Source organism: Lepisosteus oculatus, chromosome 3 (genome assembly GCF_040954835.1).
Source record: "Lepisosteus oculatus isolate fLepOcu1 chromosome 3, fLepOcu1.hap2, whole genome shotgun sequence".
Lineage (NCBI taxonomy): Eukaryota > Metazoa > Chordata > Actinopteri > Semionotiformes > Lepisosteidae > Lepisosteus > Lepisosteus oculatus.
In genome coordinates, this window is record NC_090698.1 from 53,142,810 (window position 1) to 53,161,753 (window position 18,944).

Here is an 18,944-nt window from a genome sequence, read left to right on the forward strand (position 1 = left end):
GGGCATACTACAGTAAGTAGGGCAGATCAGCAAAACAACAATGGAGCCACACCAGTGGGACTGCCAGTCAGAGTAAGGTGTTCTAGAATTTAGCCCATATTTGTTTGATGAGTAGAGATAGAGTCCATTTTATTAAAGTTAATTTGCTGCTCAGTTAACTTTACATAAATATTAAGACAGTCTAAAATTCATATAAGTTTATGAATGTAGAGCAGTTATATTCATTAGGAGCAAGCATGTGTTGTAGTTTTTTTAAAATGAAAAAATATTCACAAAAACAGGGGTGAGCATGTGTTTTAATCAAAGCTGGTTTTAATACGGTCTTGTTTTCATCTCCCAAGGATTCATTACATGAGTTTCCAGCACAGATGAGAACATCCTGACCTGACCTGAACCCTAAGATAGTTTGATTCATATTATTGATTACAGCATTTATCTGTGATGTCAATGCAAATTAGGATATAAAAAATAAATCACTTAACCACACAGGTCCTTTGATGATACTAGTACATCTTTATTTAACCCAGAACATTGTGCTAACAATTAAAATAAAAGCAGCGATTTTCCTTAACTTGTCAACCTCATGTTCTTTTGAAAGCACCATTCCTCTAAAAGTGTCACTAGAGTTGTGAGGGAATAACTCAATAATTAAAAAGCCTTTCAATGTAATTTAAAAGAGCTTGTATAGCTTTGAAATCCCTTATCGTGCAATAAACAGACAGGTAATTTGTTCAATCTTTTTTGGGGGGAAAAGACTAACATAGCTTATATGTGAGCAGAGAAACCAGGTATTATACATTTTCATTAATGTCTTTTTTCATAAATGTCTTATATTTGGAGGGACCAAGTAATGCTTTCAACCAAATGACACCAAAATATGTTTTGAGGTGTATAACCTTTACTTTTTGTCAACATTTAATTGGAAATATGTCTTAAAGATTTTTCAGACTGGGAATATTCAAGTGCACATTTTTTTAATCAAAAAGCTTACCCCTACATGGAAGTAAGAAAAACATTTATTTAAAGTGCAGGGATGTTGACTTTTTTGACACCTGCTCTTCTAGAATTAGTTTCAAAATACTTCAACAGTATTATGGGTGTATCATCAATGCTCTAGATACAGAAAACAGAAGGGTTACAGAAACTTCTCCCAAACATGTTGCAGATTTTTGTGTCTCCATAGGTATATTAAATCTGGGTAAGCAGAGAATGAAATCTTTATTTTTACCAAACTTTCACTTACAAATTTATAATTTAAACATTAACTCTCTATTTAAAATTGTTATCGGACATACAGTATCGAAAAACTATGGAAGGGAATGATAAGTATTTTTTAGTTCTTCTATTTTTGTCTTCTCACTTAATAAAATTAATGTGAAAATGTGAAATAACTAGCCTGACAATGACAGAGCAGCTCATGACCCACTGTATTACGAGAAAGCGTTTTGTTGTAACAAGTGGCATACCTCGTGCCACTCAACACTGTGTTACTCCACTTAACAGAAATCTTTCTGCAACACGTCTTTGCCATACACCACAAAGTATGCCATTTCAACTTACTCACTTGGAAAATGGAAAGTTACAAATTATTTCATAAAGTACTTACAAAAGAAAGATTAAATCGTGGTATTCTGTGAAGTTTGGAATTCAGACTGAGAACTGCTTACAATAAATGAAATGCATTGCACATAACTCAATTCCTTTCTTCACATTTCATTGATATACAGTATAGGAGATGATTGAGAAACACTAAAACACATACATGTATAGTAGCTTACTTATATTAAGTGGAATATGACTAGGATGACTAGTTGGCCTTTCTGCCTCACAGGTCTTGTGTCCTAGCTTTGAGGCAGCTCACAGCTACTCAAATGGGTGTCTTGTTTGATTACTTACATGTGGTTTCTCTGGGTGTGCCTTTCTAACTACTGTATGTTAGCTAATTGGTGAATTGTCCCTGTATGTGTGTTCATTTGCCATGTGATGAGTTGGTGTCTTATCCAGGCTATCATTTGAAACAGGTACCTCTACAGGATGAAGTGACTGTGGAAAATGGTTAGTCACAAGGACATATTGATCCTTCCAGCCTTTAAGAGCTTCCAGCTTTAAGGAATTATTTCCTTTATTATATGGTGCTCGGCATACCATAAAGGGAAATACTGATTATAAAAACCTAGATTAAAGTTGCTTCTTTGAAAAAGATTCTTATTCAAGTATGTCAAACTTATTGAGGTCAATGAGATGACTAAAGGAGAGCATCAAGACCTTTAAAATCGTCATTATATAGTAGTGATTCATCTTTTATTATTTCCTTTGCTCTGCTCTTAAGATCTCAGATGGCAACATGTTCATACATGAAAAAGGTCAGGGCAGACTGAATATTTGATAAAGCTCAGCAGAAGACCATTTACTGTATATTTAGATCTGTCTTTATTATTTATATTTAATACACACTTATATGATTATTCTTAATGATTCAAAGAAAAAAGAAATTTGTTCACATGGAATTGGGGTTAAATATATAATGGGCATATTCCAGATTAGTGAAACCATTTTAACAGTATAATTGACTAAATGTTTCTTTCATCAGAGGAATTATTTTTATCACATTTTTAGAAACTATAGTATTAAGATTGTAATGCTTTAAAGGGGTGGGCTAAATACCTATTAGAAAACCAGTACAGTTACTCATGTGTTAGAAAAGAATAGAGATCAGTGACAGATCCTCAATCAGCAGTTTCACTCCTGTAGTCATGACGTGGGTTCACAGTTTTGCATAATCCTTCAGGATGGCTTCCAATTTTTGACTTAGCATAATGTTACCTTTCATCTTCAACTTTCCAGCAAAAAACGCCTGACACAAGAAAAGATATCAATATTAAGTATTTTAATTTGACCCATCTTTACAATTTTAATTCAATGCAAGGTGATGTGCTATTTTCCTTTGCTACGAAATGATTAAAAATGGAATATTGGATTCCATTCCTTCCAAAATGATGATTTCCTTTTTATGATGATACATATTGAATTATTTCTTCATCTTTATTTCTTAAACTACCTAAATTTACCAAAGGGTTTAATCTTTTTTTCAAGTTTGGTCATTACTCTCAATAAACACAGCAATAAAGCAAGAAAAAATTATACAGTGACACATACCAATGGGCCAAGTACATACCAAGTACTTTTTTCAAGTACTTGTACATGATGTTCGTGTACAAAGGCCTACTTAAATGTTGTTTCCCCAACACAACTTGTGTTGTGGCTTTCAACCTAATATTTACATTCATTTTGGATTTTATTATGTTTTATGTAACATAACATTTCAGAAAACCCTAAACAAAACTCCTATCATTCTAATTGTAAGTTGTGTTCTACAGTACTCTTTGATGAAGACTAGATGTGAATGGATTAGTTTTTACCTTTTGCGGATTTAGTTTCCCCTGAACCACCTCCATGAAGTCCTCATCTGAGAGAGTGAACGTCACATCAGCTTTATTCTGTGATGCTCCTTTGTACAATGACCCTGATCCACTCTTCAGATCAATGGCTATTAAGGAACAAATAAGGCCACAGAATTATTAGTCTTTCTGGTTTTAGGTGTTGTTCCCCAGCAAACCTATAACATTCCAGCTCACGTCTTGAAATTAAGAGGAGTTTTTTTGTATAGGAACAAAAAAACATTATTTTTCGATTTACTAACAGATACAAAAACTGCTTGCAAACACGGGTTTTAACAGCTTAGTCCTCATTAATGCAATTACAATTACAAATAGTTAATGTAATATGGTGTGCCCAGAAGTCAACAGAAAAATTAGTGTTCCACTGTTATTTGTTTTTTTACTTGAGAACAGAGCTCTGTATGCCTGATTTGCCTGCTAAAACTAGTATTTCTAAATCTAATTTGTTGTGAACACATTGTAATGTGTTTCAGGTTATAAACATATTAAATATATATATATATCAGTTTTAAGCAACATTGACAAAGACATATTGACAAACATTAGGTATTACCAAAGGTGTTCTAATCTTATAAATATCATAAATGAAGACAAAAAATCTTTCCATGTTACAAAATAGTAATCATAACACAGTTCACCCAGCTTGAAATCTTTGACAAACTGTTAAGATCGTTCGTACAGTACACATACCCAAATGAAAAAAATAACCAAACAAAAACACAGATTACCCTATGCCTTTAATTACTATACTTATGTTTGGACTGAGAAATAAGCTTTGTCTGATTTAGTTAAGCGTCACCATATTTTTAGAGTAGGTTCTATTATAGGTTCTGTTTTATTAGGTTCTATATCTATTTACTGATCCCTTTATAAAACTTGTCTGTTTCTGTACATGGAAAACTTACGTTCAGATAAATCTCCAATTTAGATAGGAGAAGTCAACATGCTCTAGTCATGAATTCTACTAAACTTTTGAGTTCCGCATCCTTTTTCCTCAGTTAACATTTATTTTTACCTTTTACAAAACCAAAGTAAACAGGCAAATTAATTTATATTACTCTCTTAAATATGGATTCTTAAACATGAAGAGTCCTTCATGAGGAAAGTAATACATCGGAAACATGACTGAGATTTTATTTTATTCCATCCCCAGTAGCATTTGAATGGCTAAAGACTGCCACGGTAATCAGAAATATTCAAGGATTGTATTCTTGTCACTCAGTGCACTGATTCTAGCATCACAAAATGAGCGAGCATGTAATCAAAGATGTCAGGCATTCAAACTGAAGAAATAAACATTTGAGTCAACCAAAGCAATTAATATATGAGGAACCTAAAGTTACTGTTGCTATGTGACCATCACAGTACAACTTAAGTTTACACATTGTCAAATCATTAAAGATTTGTGCCCTGTATTTTTATCTTTGTTTCCACTTACTGAACTTTGTTTTTTCTTATCTCTCACTGCAGCTTTCTTAAGTAGGTACATGCCTTAATTCCTGCGGCTCTCACGAGCAGCAGAGTCTGATCTTTGGAAAAAAGTACATCTCTAAATTGAAGTCATACAAGTTTCTTCTTTGTTTCTTTTTCTTTAAAAACTATGCTATGTTGAAATGCCCTAAAGCGCAACATGGGCTTTCACTGCTGAGACCAGGTTTGAATCTAAAAAATGGGAGTTCTAATTTTGTTGGTCGCTAATGTCACTGCTCTGAGGAAAAGCAGTCATGTATAAAATTCATTTTGCATTTCAATTCTAGAATCAAAGCCGCTTGGTCTGTCATGCACACAGAATGCAAGAGTTTCAAACTGCTTATGTCTCCCTTGAAAATGACTGTACCAATCCTATGATGAATTGTGAGATATTGTGTTTTTTTTCTGTGACAAGTCTTTTGCTGTGCTCTGTAATCATAAGCACATCAGGGTTACCAGAAGCAACATGACTGCTGTGAAACTGTTCATGAAATTCTATTTAGCGATATTTATTAAAGTGGGAGTTCAACTAAGGACCAAGCCGGAAATCTTTATGACATGCAATTAGTTCTGCTCTGTTTTCCAATATAACAGAATCTACAGGGTGGCACAGAGCAGATTTTATCTGGGCAATATTATATCAGTTGACAGTTGATTGTGACTAGATGGCTGCACAAAATAGGTAGGAACTTGGCAGGTTTTAATCAGCCAGGGTATGGTCTCTATGTGGTGCAATAGCAAATGCTGTGGTTTGCTAAATATCCTTGAGTGTTTTCAGTGGTTTGGCTTCCATATTTGTTTTAATTGCTCTTGAGATGTTTTACTTAAGCCCAATGACAATGGTCCTGTACCTAATTGGGTTTCCACTGGTACTGGTTTCCTTGAGAACACCTCTTATCCATCCTACATCGTTGAAATAAATGGTATGCAAATCAGCCATGCATACATCTTTCTCTGTTCTATGCAGATTACCCAGTTCTTGTTCCATTTTTATTTCAGAACATTAAGCAAAAATTGTCATTCACATATAAATGTGGTGAACCATATTGGTCTCTGTTGAAGTTTGGTTCAGCCACTTTCCCGACTGGGATCATCACTCCAGCTGAGAATATCAACACACTGAATGTGTTCTCCCTCCTGTGACTTAAAGGGGAGATGCAACACTATCTTTATATTTCAACATTATTAATGAGTGCATTTCAACCCACAATTAAAGTAAAATGTACACAGTAATGTGTAAAACCTTCAATTTACACCACAAAATAGACCACATTTTCTGTGATTCAGAATGAGGCCAAACACATCCGGTGATGTGTAGTGCTTCTCTTGTGAAGAGAGTTGATACAGATGCAGCCATTCAAAATGGGTGAGGTATTTTGCGGCATACTGCGACACGCCCACCGGGGTATCACGCGGTATCACGTGTGTCACGTGACTAGCTATCCAGCGTCGCCTTGTAAAACCGCCAGGGGGAGCTTAACCTCTCATGTACAGCATTCGAGCCTTTAATTTTGAACTATGTATTACAGCATGTTAATCATCAGTCATTCAAATGTTGGTATATTTTATGAAAGCAAGATTGCTCAGTTGGACAAAAGTACACAACCTACCTTTATCAGAAATATTTATGCATCAAAGCCTTTACTGAAGATATTACTAATAGTATTAATAATGGATGACTTTGGACAAGCTGTATACTCAAAGTATAATTTCTTTAGCACATTTGTACAAGCACTTGGAATCTGTCCAAGCCATACTTTGTCAGGCATTTTGTTTTACTTCAACGGGCATAAAAACTTCCTTGCTTTTAACAGGGCGTTTCATAATTTCTAACTACGAAAATGATTTAAAATGCGACACCTATCATGAAAAGAAAAAAATACACACCAGTATTCCATTTCTCCCTAAACATTGTAAGCTTCGAAGTCTTTAACTAACGTGATACCGGAGTCAACAAGCATACTTTTAGAATTTGATTAAAAGGGAATATAATATGGAATCGCGTATCTCAAGAATTTAATAACGGTATGATTATATCCGTGTACTGCGGCAGGGCTGTGTAGGGCTGTTTCGCCTGCCTGCTTATGCGAGCTGTCTTGTAGCCTACTGGTCTAGGTGCGTGACTACCAACTGGCAGGTTGTGTGTTCGAATCCAGCTGGTGATGGACCTTTCAGTTTTATTTATTTATTTTTTAATCGCGTAACATAAACATATTACCGTATGCAAACTGTACTGTATACAATATGTATATGTATATTTAATGTCTTAACTGTGCCCGTTTAAGTATTGAATATTCATATCTAATTTTACCACTGAAGGGAAATCTTAACATAAACATACAGTATATGGCTGGTCTCAGTACTTTAAAGAAAAAAATACACACCAGTATTCCATTTCTCCCTAAACATTGTAAGCTTCGAATGAAACCACTAAATAAAGACATAAATATAGAAATCTTAAGATTTGTTTTATTTAATGTTGGTAGCAGGATGAACTGTCAGAGTGTATATTTTGTCGCAAAGTTGCTACAAGATGTTAACAGTGAAAAAGGTATTTAGAAATGAGTTATTTCAAGATGAAATAGAAAACATACACGAAACATGGTTTCATTATGACCAGAATCGGTCTTGAGATATTTTTAACTTGATTTACAGTATTTGAGAGGTATGTCTTAACACCGATACTACAGTGCTTAAGTACTGCTCACGTATATGTTTCTAGGTTTATATTATGCATTTCATACGGTCAAATTACTTTTGAGCAACTAATAAGAAGCTCGAAACGGTATGCGTTTTAGTTTCGTTTTGTGCTGGAACCCGTGGATTGATTAGAGATATCAAGTACATACAAGTCATTTTTTAAATGTTGTAGTTTGTCTTGAAAAAATGTTACGAGTACATCATCTATCAACAATTACACAGGTTCTGTTTCCATATTGCGGATTTTGGTTAGGTACAGTATTATCAAATCCAGTGGCGCTGTGTGTTACTTTACTGACTCCCAATCTGTAATTGAAACCTGTCAAACCGGTTTAATTCGTCACAGCCAGCACTCTTCAGGTATGAGGGTCTTCTGCTCAGAATGAAACGCTAAAATGGTAGTGGGGGCAGGGTGTGTGGGAACAGGTTTGTTCTTCACACCTGAAACATTTTCTCTGAAAGGATTTTCTTCGCAGTTTAACCGATCTTGTTACAGCATGTTACAGTTTACTATTATTAACCATATTAATTTTAAGTGCTTAATGTAAAATCTTGTAAAAATATATTTTCATTGTTCAAATATACATTAATATATTAAGTCTGACTATCATATAATAAGTTAAATACAAAACTAAAGAAAAAATAGGGTTAAATATAATTCAAAATATTTTGCTAACAATGTTAACTGTTTATGAATAATAAAATGTATTAACTAAGGAGTAGGATGGCACAGTTGTTAGTATGTTTTTTGTTTTGTTTCTTTTTCATAAATACAACAGTAGTACCTGATGTCTCAGTGGCTTTCAAAATTAAATTATGCATGCAAACCTGTGAACTAGAAAGATAACTAAGATTTTAATACTAATTAAATGACCGCGGGCACTTTCCACCCCCTCTACATTCTCAGAGTAGAACAGACTAACCTTCTAATGAAAGACAGTCCACCCCCCACGGACAGGAAAAGTGCCCACAGGCACTTAAACTTAATATGGTCAGTAACAGTAAACAGTAACATGGTAAGAAGGAGCACGTACAAACATTTTCGAAATAACCACATGTAAGACTCTGATGCTTAAAATGTTTAGGGACAAAGTGGAATACTGGTGTGTATTTTTTCTTTAAACTACCAATACCAGCCATATACAGTCTGTAACGTAGGGATTTCTATATGTCTTTATTTAGTGTTTACATTAGTGACAAAGGCTAAACTTTTAGCTTCAGTAACGTGTACATATCTCCCCTTTTTATAAAACGACTTGGTTGAAAACTGTTCCAGAGCCACTGTTGTTTCATCAGTGAAAAGTACATCATGAAATGCCTCTCCCTGTTCAATCCACTGGAAAAAAGAAAAGGAGCATAAAGCTTCTGATGGTCATAAACGATATTCATTTAGGAGCAGCATCAGAGGTATGTTTTTAACTGCACTGCATTGGAGAGAATACCATAGTGTGTTTTTTTTTTTACTCCCTGGCGGAAACTGGCTTCCAGAAGAATCAGTATGGCTCAGAGATTAAATAAAACTTCACAGACATTAACGAAGAGCATAACGCGTGTACTGTATACACTGCAAGTACAACCCAACTCTCTGCAGGAGTGCTGGCTGTGACGAATTGAACCGGTTTCACGGGTATATTCAAAGTAGGAGGCGAGATTTCCAGCGAAAGACACCCCCCCCCCAAAAAAAAACCCAGTAAATACAGTACTTACTAGTTAAAGGCTAGGCTCCCGACTACGGCGAAAGGAACCCTTCTTTCATTAGAAGACAATGAACATATTTTAGCCCTGAATAAATTAAAATATAAAATACATTTTTCCAAGAAAGTTTAGCCTTTGTCACTAATGAAACCACTTAATAAAGACATAAATAGAAAAATCTTAAGATTTTTAAAATACATGACTTTGCTAAAATTTATTTGAAAATAAAAACAATTACAACCGCCAGGGGAGAGAGAGAACAGGGGAGGGATGTTGGTTTTGCATAAGGGGCAGGGCTATGGAAATTAGGTATGTTTGGGAATGTGTAGTTACATGTTCTGGCTGTTTGTGAATTATCGTTGTTGAGTATGGAGTGTTGAGGTATTGATTTTGTGTAATGCTTTATGTTGAAAATTGAGGTGGATTTTGTTTATGATAAACAGGATAAACTGGGATGGGAGGAAGGTTTGGTTTTGCATAAGGGGCGGGATTATGATAATTGGAGGACTTTGCGAGTGTAAAATGGTTTGATTATTTGATTTTGTATTGTGGTTGTTATCTATGTTTTTGGTTGGTATTATGTTTATATGGTTGTTTTTGTTGGTTGGTTGTTATTATGGTTATTAATAATACGATCTATAGTTGAAATCTGAGCCTAAATAAAAAGAAAAAGCAAGTGATTAGGTTTATGAGCAATCTAATTACTTATTCGTTTAAAAAGCTATATAAAATAAAGTTTATTATTAATTTGCTGGACAGAGCGGTGAACATTATTATGCATAAGACAAAGATAACGATCCTGATCAGTTTAGAAATCTGTGTACGCTGTAAGGTTTTTACTTCTTAAACTTTTAAAATACACGTTTTGAATAGAAAGAAATCCTCTTCCTGGTAGTGTGTATAGCACGCCAGCACGTCTTTTTTCTCCAATCAGAGGGGTGTCAGATAGTGTCAGCCAATCACCATTCTGCGTTGGGTAGCAACGGGTGACTGTTCTCAGGCGGAAGATGTAAACAGCTTAATGTTCGTGTTAAATAAATTTTTAAAATTAAAATTCATTCTATACAGCAATCGCATATTTAGGTACAGTTTCATAAAACTTTCATGCTTAAAATGTTTAGGGAGAAATGGAAGACTGGTGTGTATTTTTTCTTTAAACTACCAAGACCAGCCATACACAGTACAGTTTACATACATACAGTAATGTTTATGTTCCTAAATTAATATCCTTTATGACCTTCAAATGCGTTATGCTCCTCTTCTTTTTATGCTCAGCTACTAAAATTTCCCTTTAGTGGTAAAATCCATATAAATATTCAAAACTAAGCGGATTAAAATGTGCACAGTAAAGACATTAAATGATTAAATCTTTGCACTACCAACCAATGCACCACGAGTGCCCCTGTCGGTCATTTTGGGCCAGCCAATCACTTGCCCTGCGGTACCCTCCGGTGCCCCGCGGTGGCTTGTGGGTAGGTTACCGTACCGCGGGTTTTTACCGTGCATTTTGAATGGCTGCATCTGTATTACTCTCAACTTTGAAACGATTTCAACGACAGATACTTCTTGTTAACTTTGCACACAGATCTGCATTTCTGCAGTGAAACGTCTGCTGGACAACCTGTACTTAAACGTTCATATATCGCATTGCATTAGTCATTACAGTGACTAGTGAGCACATAATTAACACATAATAGTCACAATATAATTTGCACAAACTCTTGCTCTCGCCTGTGGTGAGACCAGAGGTTTGCTACAAAATGGAGACCATATAGTACTTTCACAAAGTTCACAATTTTGTGCTTCATTTGGAATTTGTAAAATTTGGCAAATACCATCAATTAATTTATTTTGCTCCAGAAATGTAATAACTGGTCTGAGAAATCGGGACTGCAGCTCTCCTTCAACTGTTCTCTTTTCAGAATGAGCGTGGGATATGATAAAGGACTGATGGCCTGACATTGCCACTAATGTGAACGTGGTAGTGTTCAGCCAGGATGACTGATGATTCTTAACTGGGAGTTCGGAATAAAGAAAATCATCAATGCTAAACATTTATAAAAAAATATTTGTAAAAGTAATAATTAATGTACACCGCAAATGTTTCAGTATCCATTGGCATAAAGTAATAAAAATAATAATTCCTCAAACGAGAAAATAAAGCTGAAGAGAAATACAAATCTCCTGTGTACTGTATATATTTTATTGCAGGAATGGTATAAAGCAGGACTTTAAAATTGATTCGCCAAGACTTATTATTTAGTAAACCACTGATGAAAGTGGCCATTAATATCTCCCTGGGGTCTCATATCTCTTCCCACAGCATCTTGTGTTATGTGTTTGCTGATTCCACTAAAATCCTATTTGAATAAATACTCATGTCAAGACAAGCTTCCTTCTGCCGCACCTTGAACAACATACTGTATATCTTTATTCACTACTTCCTTAACAACTATTCTACACAGTTTCCAATCTAGGCTCAGAGACCTCCTGCCTTAGCCACACCCCCTGCCAATGCTTTCCTTCCAATCAAAGTAATGAAGAACATAACTTCTTTATACCTCTTCTCTTATCATCTTTTCCCCTCACTGTTCACATAGAACCTTAATGCTTTACTGACTGCCTCCATTCAATTCTTGAGTGAACCCTGGTTCTACTTTACCACTTTCTCAAGCACACTATCCCTACTAATATTCAGTTTCTTATCTCTCTGAACAGGGCACAGTCTTTCTGCCTTATGTCAGACTATCTGCAGCGTCATACCACCACCTTTCACCTACTTTCAGAGCACGTTCATTCTCCATCCTTGTTCCTCACTGACGGCATGATCTACGCACGGAAACCAGGGCACGAATTGGATTGTTCAGGATTAGTACAGTGAATTGTACAGATCAGGAGAAGGGTATAAAATAAATTCAAAGAAACTGAATATCCCCTTGACCACGGAACTACTTAATGGAATGTCTATTGTATCACTCATACACTACTTAATCAGACCATTAGTCCGTCTAAAAGAGCGACTGGGCAATGAGGAAACTGGTTAGGAATGCCACCATGTCTTTGAAAAAGCTAGAGTTCAACAGCTGAAATAGGAGAAAATGCTCATAGGTCAACACTATCTTAGTCACTCAACAAAGCCCGCCTCTATGATACTGAAAAAAAAAACACCTAAAATACCAGTAATAAACAATAATATCAGTTTACAACAAAGCGGTGAAGCGATTCTGCAGAAACATGTGGCAAAAGGTATTGTGGTCAGACAAGACAGAATTGGATCTTTTTTATCTAAAATAAAAACATAAAGTCTGTTTAATGATGTGCAATCGAACACTGTCCATGTTACAAAGCTTAATCTCATCAGCATGGACTGGGAAGCTTTCCAAGATTGAGTTTTGACTCAGGGTGTGACTACTTGCAATCAACATTTTAAATTTGGATTTACTTTTTCTAATTATTGCTGACATTTAATTCTATTAACCTATGAAAGTGTTTACACCATCATTTGTATTCCAACAAAATGGGAAAAACAGAGGGATGCAATTATCGACACTATGATCGCAAATTCAGTATTACACACCATGTCAAATACCCATAAATATTGCTGTTTAAAGCTCATATGAGTAGAAATCCAACTGTTCATTAAAAAGCGTCTCTCCAAAGAATCCCTTAGTTCGACACTTCAACTCTGCTCTAAACCAAGAGTCAGCTGCAGTAATTAGTGTAATACTATAGAAAAGATCCAGACTGTATAATTTTCATACTGTGGTGATGGAGTATTGTCGCTTTAAGTAAATGGTGCTCTTGCTGCCTTCAGTAGCTAAATTTCACATCGACAAATTTAATGGAAGCATTTTTGAATATGTGGGAATATATAAATATACAACCACCTAAATGTACTGTAAGACAGACTATACTGTAAATGAAAGCCATGTTTGATTTATGACCTCTAAAATTCTCTTTGGTGAATATAACACTTGCAAAAGCAATGTATGCATCTAAATTCTAAAACGGCCTGACACATTTTACACACAAAAGACTTCTTCTGAATAGATATGCTGCCACTAGAGAATGGAGCAAGAAAATGACAGAATACTTTAACTACAACAAAGTCTGCTGCGCTGCTACAATCAGATCATTTAATGCAGAGCATGTCCCTGAGAAAATCTTTATAGTGGAGTTAATCAAATGAACGTGAATGACATTGTGCAGCTTACTGCCTTCTTACAATCTTAAACTGAAATGGAATTTTTATTGCTCAACTGTTGGACATGTTGGGAGATATGAACAGGCACCACTATAAACATGATGCATTTAAGTGCATGTAAGAGGAGAAACACCTTTTAAATGGAATTGTGAGTTCCAGCTTTTTATTATTCTGTCTTCCCAGAGTTTATGCTGATCTTAAAGACGAGAGAATAGGTTTCTTCATGCATACTTTACATTATAGATAAATTAGTGTTCAACTGATGAACACTGAAAATGTAGTGTTCTGCAAAAACTACGTGTATTTACTTTCAGGTTCACCTGAAAAACAGCTTTTTTTAAAATTAAAAAATAAAAAAAAATGTAAAGACCTCACTCCTTGTTATTTTCTAGTCGGTAAAATAGACTCCAACTATATGCTTTGATCTCAAATATCTAATAGTTTCTTGGCATAAGGACAAATTAATGCAACTGAACTACCATTTCAAAACTTTACTTTTAAGAAAAACTATGGTGAGTACAAACTAGAATACTTTTTGTTATTGTAACTAAAATGCATTATACATATGCTGTATGAAGATTTTAAGCTACCTTTGAAAATATTATGTGTATTTAATTCTACCAGTCACAATTTCTTTCCCCTATTGAACCCTTTAATACGTTTTTACAACACAAATCCTTTCTTTCCCATACCATATTAATTTCTGTTGAATTAGAATTCCAAAATCTTGACTCATAAGTACACAGATTCAATATCTAGATTGCAGAGTTTATTGCTGCTCAGCTTTGCTGGTTTAAGGTAAACTCATTTCACTGTACACCTGCTATTATTTGTGTATTACTTCTACCCTGCATTTAATCATTTTCAGTCTGCCTCTGACGCTGATGCCTAACTCAAGGATATTAGCTGCAGATGCCACGGATGTACCTGTCACATAAGACAGTAATGAGCTAGAAGGAATCACATTGTTCCTTGGAATGTCAATTTCCGTAGTCCAATGAAGGCACCATGCAGAAAAGAGGTGATGTGTCAAAGATTAAAATATTAGATGGCACAGCAGAGTGGAGAGACTCGCTAACATGCCAGGTAAGACACAAGGAGATTAAACAATGTCACTGCGAAATCTGTGAGCAGCATCTTATGGAAGATGAAAAACAATGAGTCTATCAACAGACAACAAGACTGGCCAGCACTCAATAAAATAAAAGGTAGATATTTTGCATGTGTCAAATCTTATATTACCTATTCACAAGTGTCCTTATATTACCTATAAAAGTGTCCAAAGAATCTGGAAGAGACCTTATCCTTCTCTATGTTCACTGTGTATATGTTTGTGTACACTGTATACGCACAAACAAAACTATAAACCTGTGGTGCTTCTCTGTAATATTTAATTTTGGCCACAGTGCTTAAGACAGTTATTCAAAATATTAATACAGCATCTATAACTTCAGTAAGTCATCTAGATGCAGTGCTAAACAAATTTCAAAATCTATTTTTAGTCAAAACCATCATTTTATGGTGGCCCTGTGATTTTTTGGTCATTTGGTCATTTTTTGGTTATTATTGTGGAGCAGCTTCATGTTTCTCACCTGACCTTCTAACAGCTCAGAGTCTCTCCTTATTAGTAGAAATTAGTTAACCAGTCACATTTGTACAGGATACCAAATTAGGAGAAGTTGCAAACACTTTAAAAGCAGAGAGTTACATTAAAAAAGTTAGATAAAATTCAAGAATGGGCAAACAGCTCTGACAGCCTGGTAGAACATATACCTTGCAGCCATCAGTTTTTAATGGTGACCATACAAGACATTGAGTTTAAGACTTGCATTTACAAACACCATGTGATGACTTAGAACTTGTTGACTTCAGTTATTAAGATACTGTATATGAAGGCTTCATCCATCACTGATTATATTACTTTGTGTTGTTCGAATAGTGAGCTGTGTCAAGCATGTATAGGCTACTAAGGAACAAGTAAATCATTATTTCATTCTAAAAGGTGAAGAAAAGAAACGCTATATTTTGGCTGTGGAGCCTTCAAATCTTTCCCACTCTCCCTCACACCTGAAAAAGGCTCCACAGCCAAAACATAGTGTCTCTTTTCTTCATCTTTTTCTTCACTACATGGAATCAATCTTTACCCGTTCTTATGCAAATTACTTTACTGTACAATTCTTGTGGACCCAGTAATACAAAACTTTGCTATCCCACGCAGTTTTTTTTTTCTAGGCAAGAAGGAATGCACATAATTCTTAAATTCTATACACCTAACTAAAATTTCACAATACTAAAATCACATAAAGAAATGTATAAAGAATCTGTCTTGTCAATAGCTTTACATTACTTACTCCACATTGCAGCAGTATTTCCACCTTTAGTGATCTCCCACTGAAAGACTGCATTTACTTTTTTCACCAGATCTTTCCCTACTTCATTAATGCGTCGCCCAATCTCAGCAAAGACAAGGTCACTCTGAAGCCCCACAGCCTAGAAAGAATTTAAATATATACAGAAAATGGTTAAAGTCTAGGTGATGCACAAGGTCTAGACACATGTTTCCAATTGCAATAGAATTATTACTTCAACTAGGCACTTCATTTTAAAATGGCAAAGGTGTGTATGAGTTTAAAAAGAATTTCTAAACACATTGACAGTCAATAAGATTGCTTTTTTTAAACCTATAACTCAGCAGGAATTATTCATACATTTTTTATTTATATGAATTTCTATTTTTTATCTTCCGCCACAAACTTTTCTCATAAAATAAACCCTTATTCCAAAAGTTAACTGCATGTCTTCAGAGAAGAGAATTATGTTGTATCTCATTTGAACCAGCCAAACAATTATAAATCTTTAGTTAACCACTTCCACACATTACTGTAGGGATTACAAAATGTTTTTAAGTCTCCCTCCTGTTTTCCTCTCCACATAATAATAGCCATTTGAGCTGAAATGTTTGTTTCATGTGTCTATATGGCTTTTTTCAAACCTGTTTTTATTATTTATGATTTATTGTAAATTCCAAATGTTTTGACTCCACTGTTTCAACCAAAGCTATTGATCTGCAGTTGGCCAGAAATAAGCTTCTCAAAGATATGAGTACTACTTAAGCCTACATGAACAACTTTTTTACCTATTAGGCTTAGAACTGTCCCTTAATAACATTATTAATTATTCAAATAAGAATCACATAAGATTTAATAAACTGCTGCAATTGTCTCTCATAAAAAACAGGAACTGATATATCTAAGGAGAGAAGAAACAAAATATTAATTTAACCATCCTTTTAGGTGTTATTTATTGGAGTCCACATTTGAATTTTATGATTTCAGTATTACTGTTTTTATTTGGATTGACATTTTACGGTAAATCATCAGCAGCAAGGGAGACAAAAAAATATTACTGGAAATTTGAAAGTACCACTTGTTTCTTTTTTCAACTTTGGTCTTGTTTGCAGAATTACTCATTTGTCTGCATCCTGTGATAGTGGCATCTTGTTGAGAAAAATAAATTCCTGCATTGTCTCTCATGAAATACCACGTGAAAGCTAATATATCATTATAGAGTATGTTCTTCCAAGCATCCTTTTCCTTACAACTCACTTACACACTCTGATTACTCCAGCGAATTCGACAATGTGGATTTATTAGGGTTGCTGTACTTGTATCCTGCTAGAAAATAGTCATTTCTTGATAGATTCTTAGCCATTTCTTAAATAATGTTTCCATTATTTCAGGTCAAACTGTATATTCCTCTTTGTTTTTCAATGTGATAAAGATTATTTGGGTCAAAGCAAAGATACATTTCTTCAATTAGAAAGAAAAACAACAAATTTTAAAGCTTGTGTGCTTACCAGTTTACCAGTCCACTAAACTCACATTAATTCATTTCATTATAGATAAACTTGACAGATGTATGAAAAACATATTGTAACCAGTATAAATATGCTCAAGGAGATGATCAGGACTGAGTTGATAATGACAGATGTCAAAGTATTACAAATGAGATGACATGATACCTAGAGCTAATGCAGGTGTATTAGCTAATTGGGAAAGAGGAATATTTTTATACAGAAAGTTTGCAATAAATTTCTACCAAAACGTCATCACATATTTTTTGAATGTGCCAGATGAAAGATACAGTCACTCATTCATAGTTTCAGAAATATTTTTACTTTCTTCCCTTAGCCTACAGTATGTACCCTACATGTTGCATTCATCAGCAATTTTATATGGATTATAATTATGCAAGAAAAAATGTTGACAGCAATGAAATAACAGGGGTGTACTGTACTGACTCTATGGAGGAAAACACATGAGTAAAAACTAAAAATCGATATGATTATGAATCCTTAAGTATTTGCATTATTGGTTTAAATATACTGCACGATGTGTTCTGAGGTTTAAAGTGATAAATGTAATTTCAACCTTATCTAAAAGTCTGGCCCTCAAACAGAAGGTTGACTCTTGAGTCTATACCAAGGTGTTATAAATAGGACATCTGGCCATTATGTACAGTGAGACACAAACCACAGGAAACATAAAATGGAACTTATATGCATTTAAAAGGGAGAACAAGAGGCACTTCTCTATCTAAAGAGTTGTGCGAATATTGAACAAGCTACACCCAATTGAAACATTGGCTATCTTCAAGGAATGTCTGGATTAACTCCTGGAATTAATAACTTACTAACTTTAACAAATGGACTACTTTGTTTCTAACCCTTGTTATATTGATCAATACAGGTTACTGGAATCTACCTTTAAGGTCCAGCAGGTCAGCATAATATATTCAAGGTCTTAGGTCTTACAAACAAGGATGATAGCCCTGAAGAAGTATATAAAGTTCTCAAAATGGCGATGCTTTAATTACATAAATAATTTCTATATATTTTTGCTAGAGCATATATTTGAAACAAGATCCAAAGTGTTTTACTTTCAGAGAGAGGATTCTGTATTAACCTTTACTTCAGTTTTGCCTGTTTTGGATGCTAAGTCATGCCCACATTCTATAGTTTACAGGCTAAATAAAATAAGATAACCATTTTATGATTGGTAAAGTAGAGTGAAGTATTTTTAACTTTTATAAAGTGTTCAATTAATATAGGCTGAGCGTAAATAATTGTAATTGGGAAATAAGTCAATTCTTACCACAGAAGGTTTCTTTCCTTCCTCCAAAGTATCTCTGAGATCTACATAAGCCTCAGACAGAACCAGTTCTCCAGTTTCTTTCACCTAAAGAAAAAAAACAAAGTATACAAAAGTTGAGCATGAGCTTATAATTCTTTCACCATCACCACTGCTAATTCAATAACTTAATAGTAGCATTTTTAACAATGGAACTGAAAGTAACTCTTACCGGTACAATTATGTGTATAGAAAATGGACCCCAGATTCAAAACATAAATTATTATG

General features: G+C 34.6%; 1 protein-coding gene across 2 annotated transcripts in view; it reads right to left on the reverse strand.

The window, feature by feature from the left end:
• Positions 1 to 289: 289 nt before the first annotated feature.
• Positions 290 to 18,944, reverse strand: part of hsd17b4 (hydroxysteroid (17-beta) dehydrogenase 4) — a 90,842-nt gene continuing 72,187 nt past the window's right edge. For both annotated transcript variants that reach the window (XM_015367376.2, XM_015367367.2), the window contains exons 21-24: positions 18,681 to 18,764; positions 15,879 to 16,017; positions 3,420 to 3,547; positions 290 to 2,854 (exon numbers count right to left, since the gene is read on the reverse strand). In XM_015367376.2, the coding sequence (XP_015222862.1) occupies positions 2,765 to 2,854; positions 3,420 to 3,547; positions 15,879 to 16,017; positions 18,681 to 18,764 (441 nt within the window). In that variant the 3' untranslated portion in view covers positions 290 to 2,764. The remainder of the gene's footprint in view (positions 2,855 to 3,419; positions 3,548 to 15,878; positions 16,018 to 18,680; positions 18,765 to 18,944) is intronic.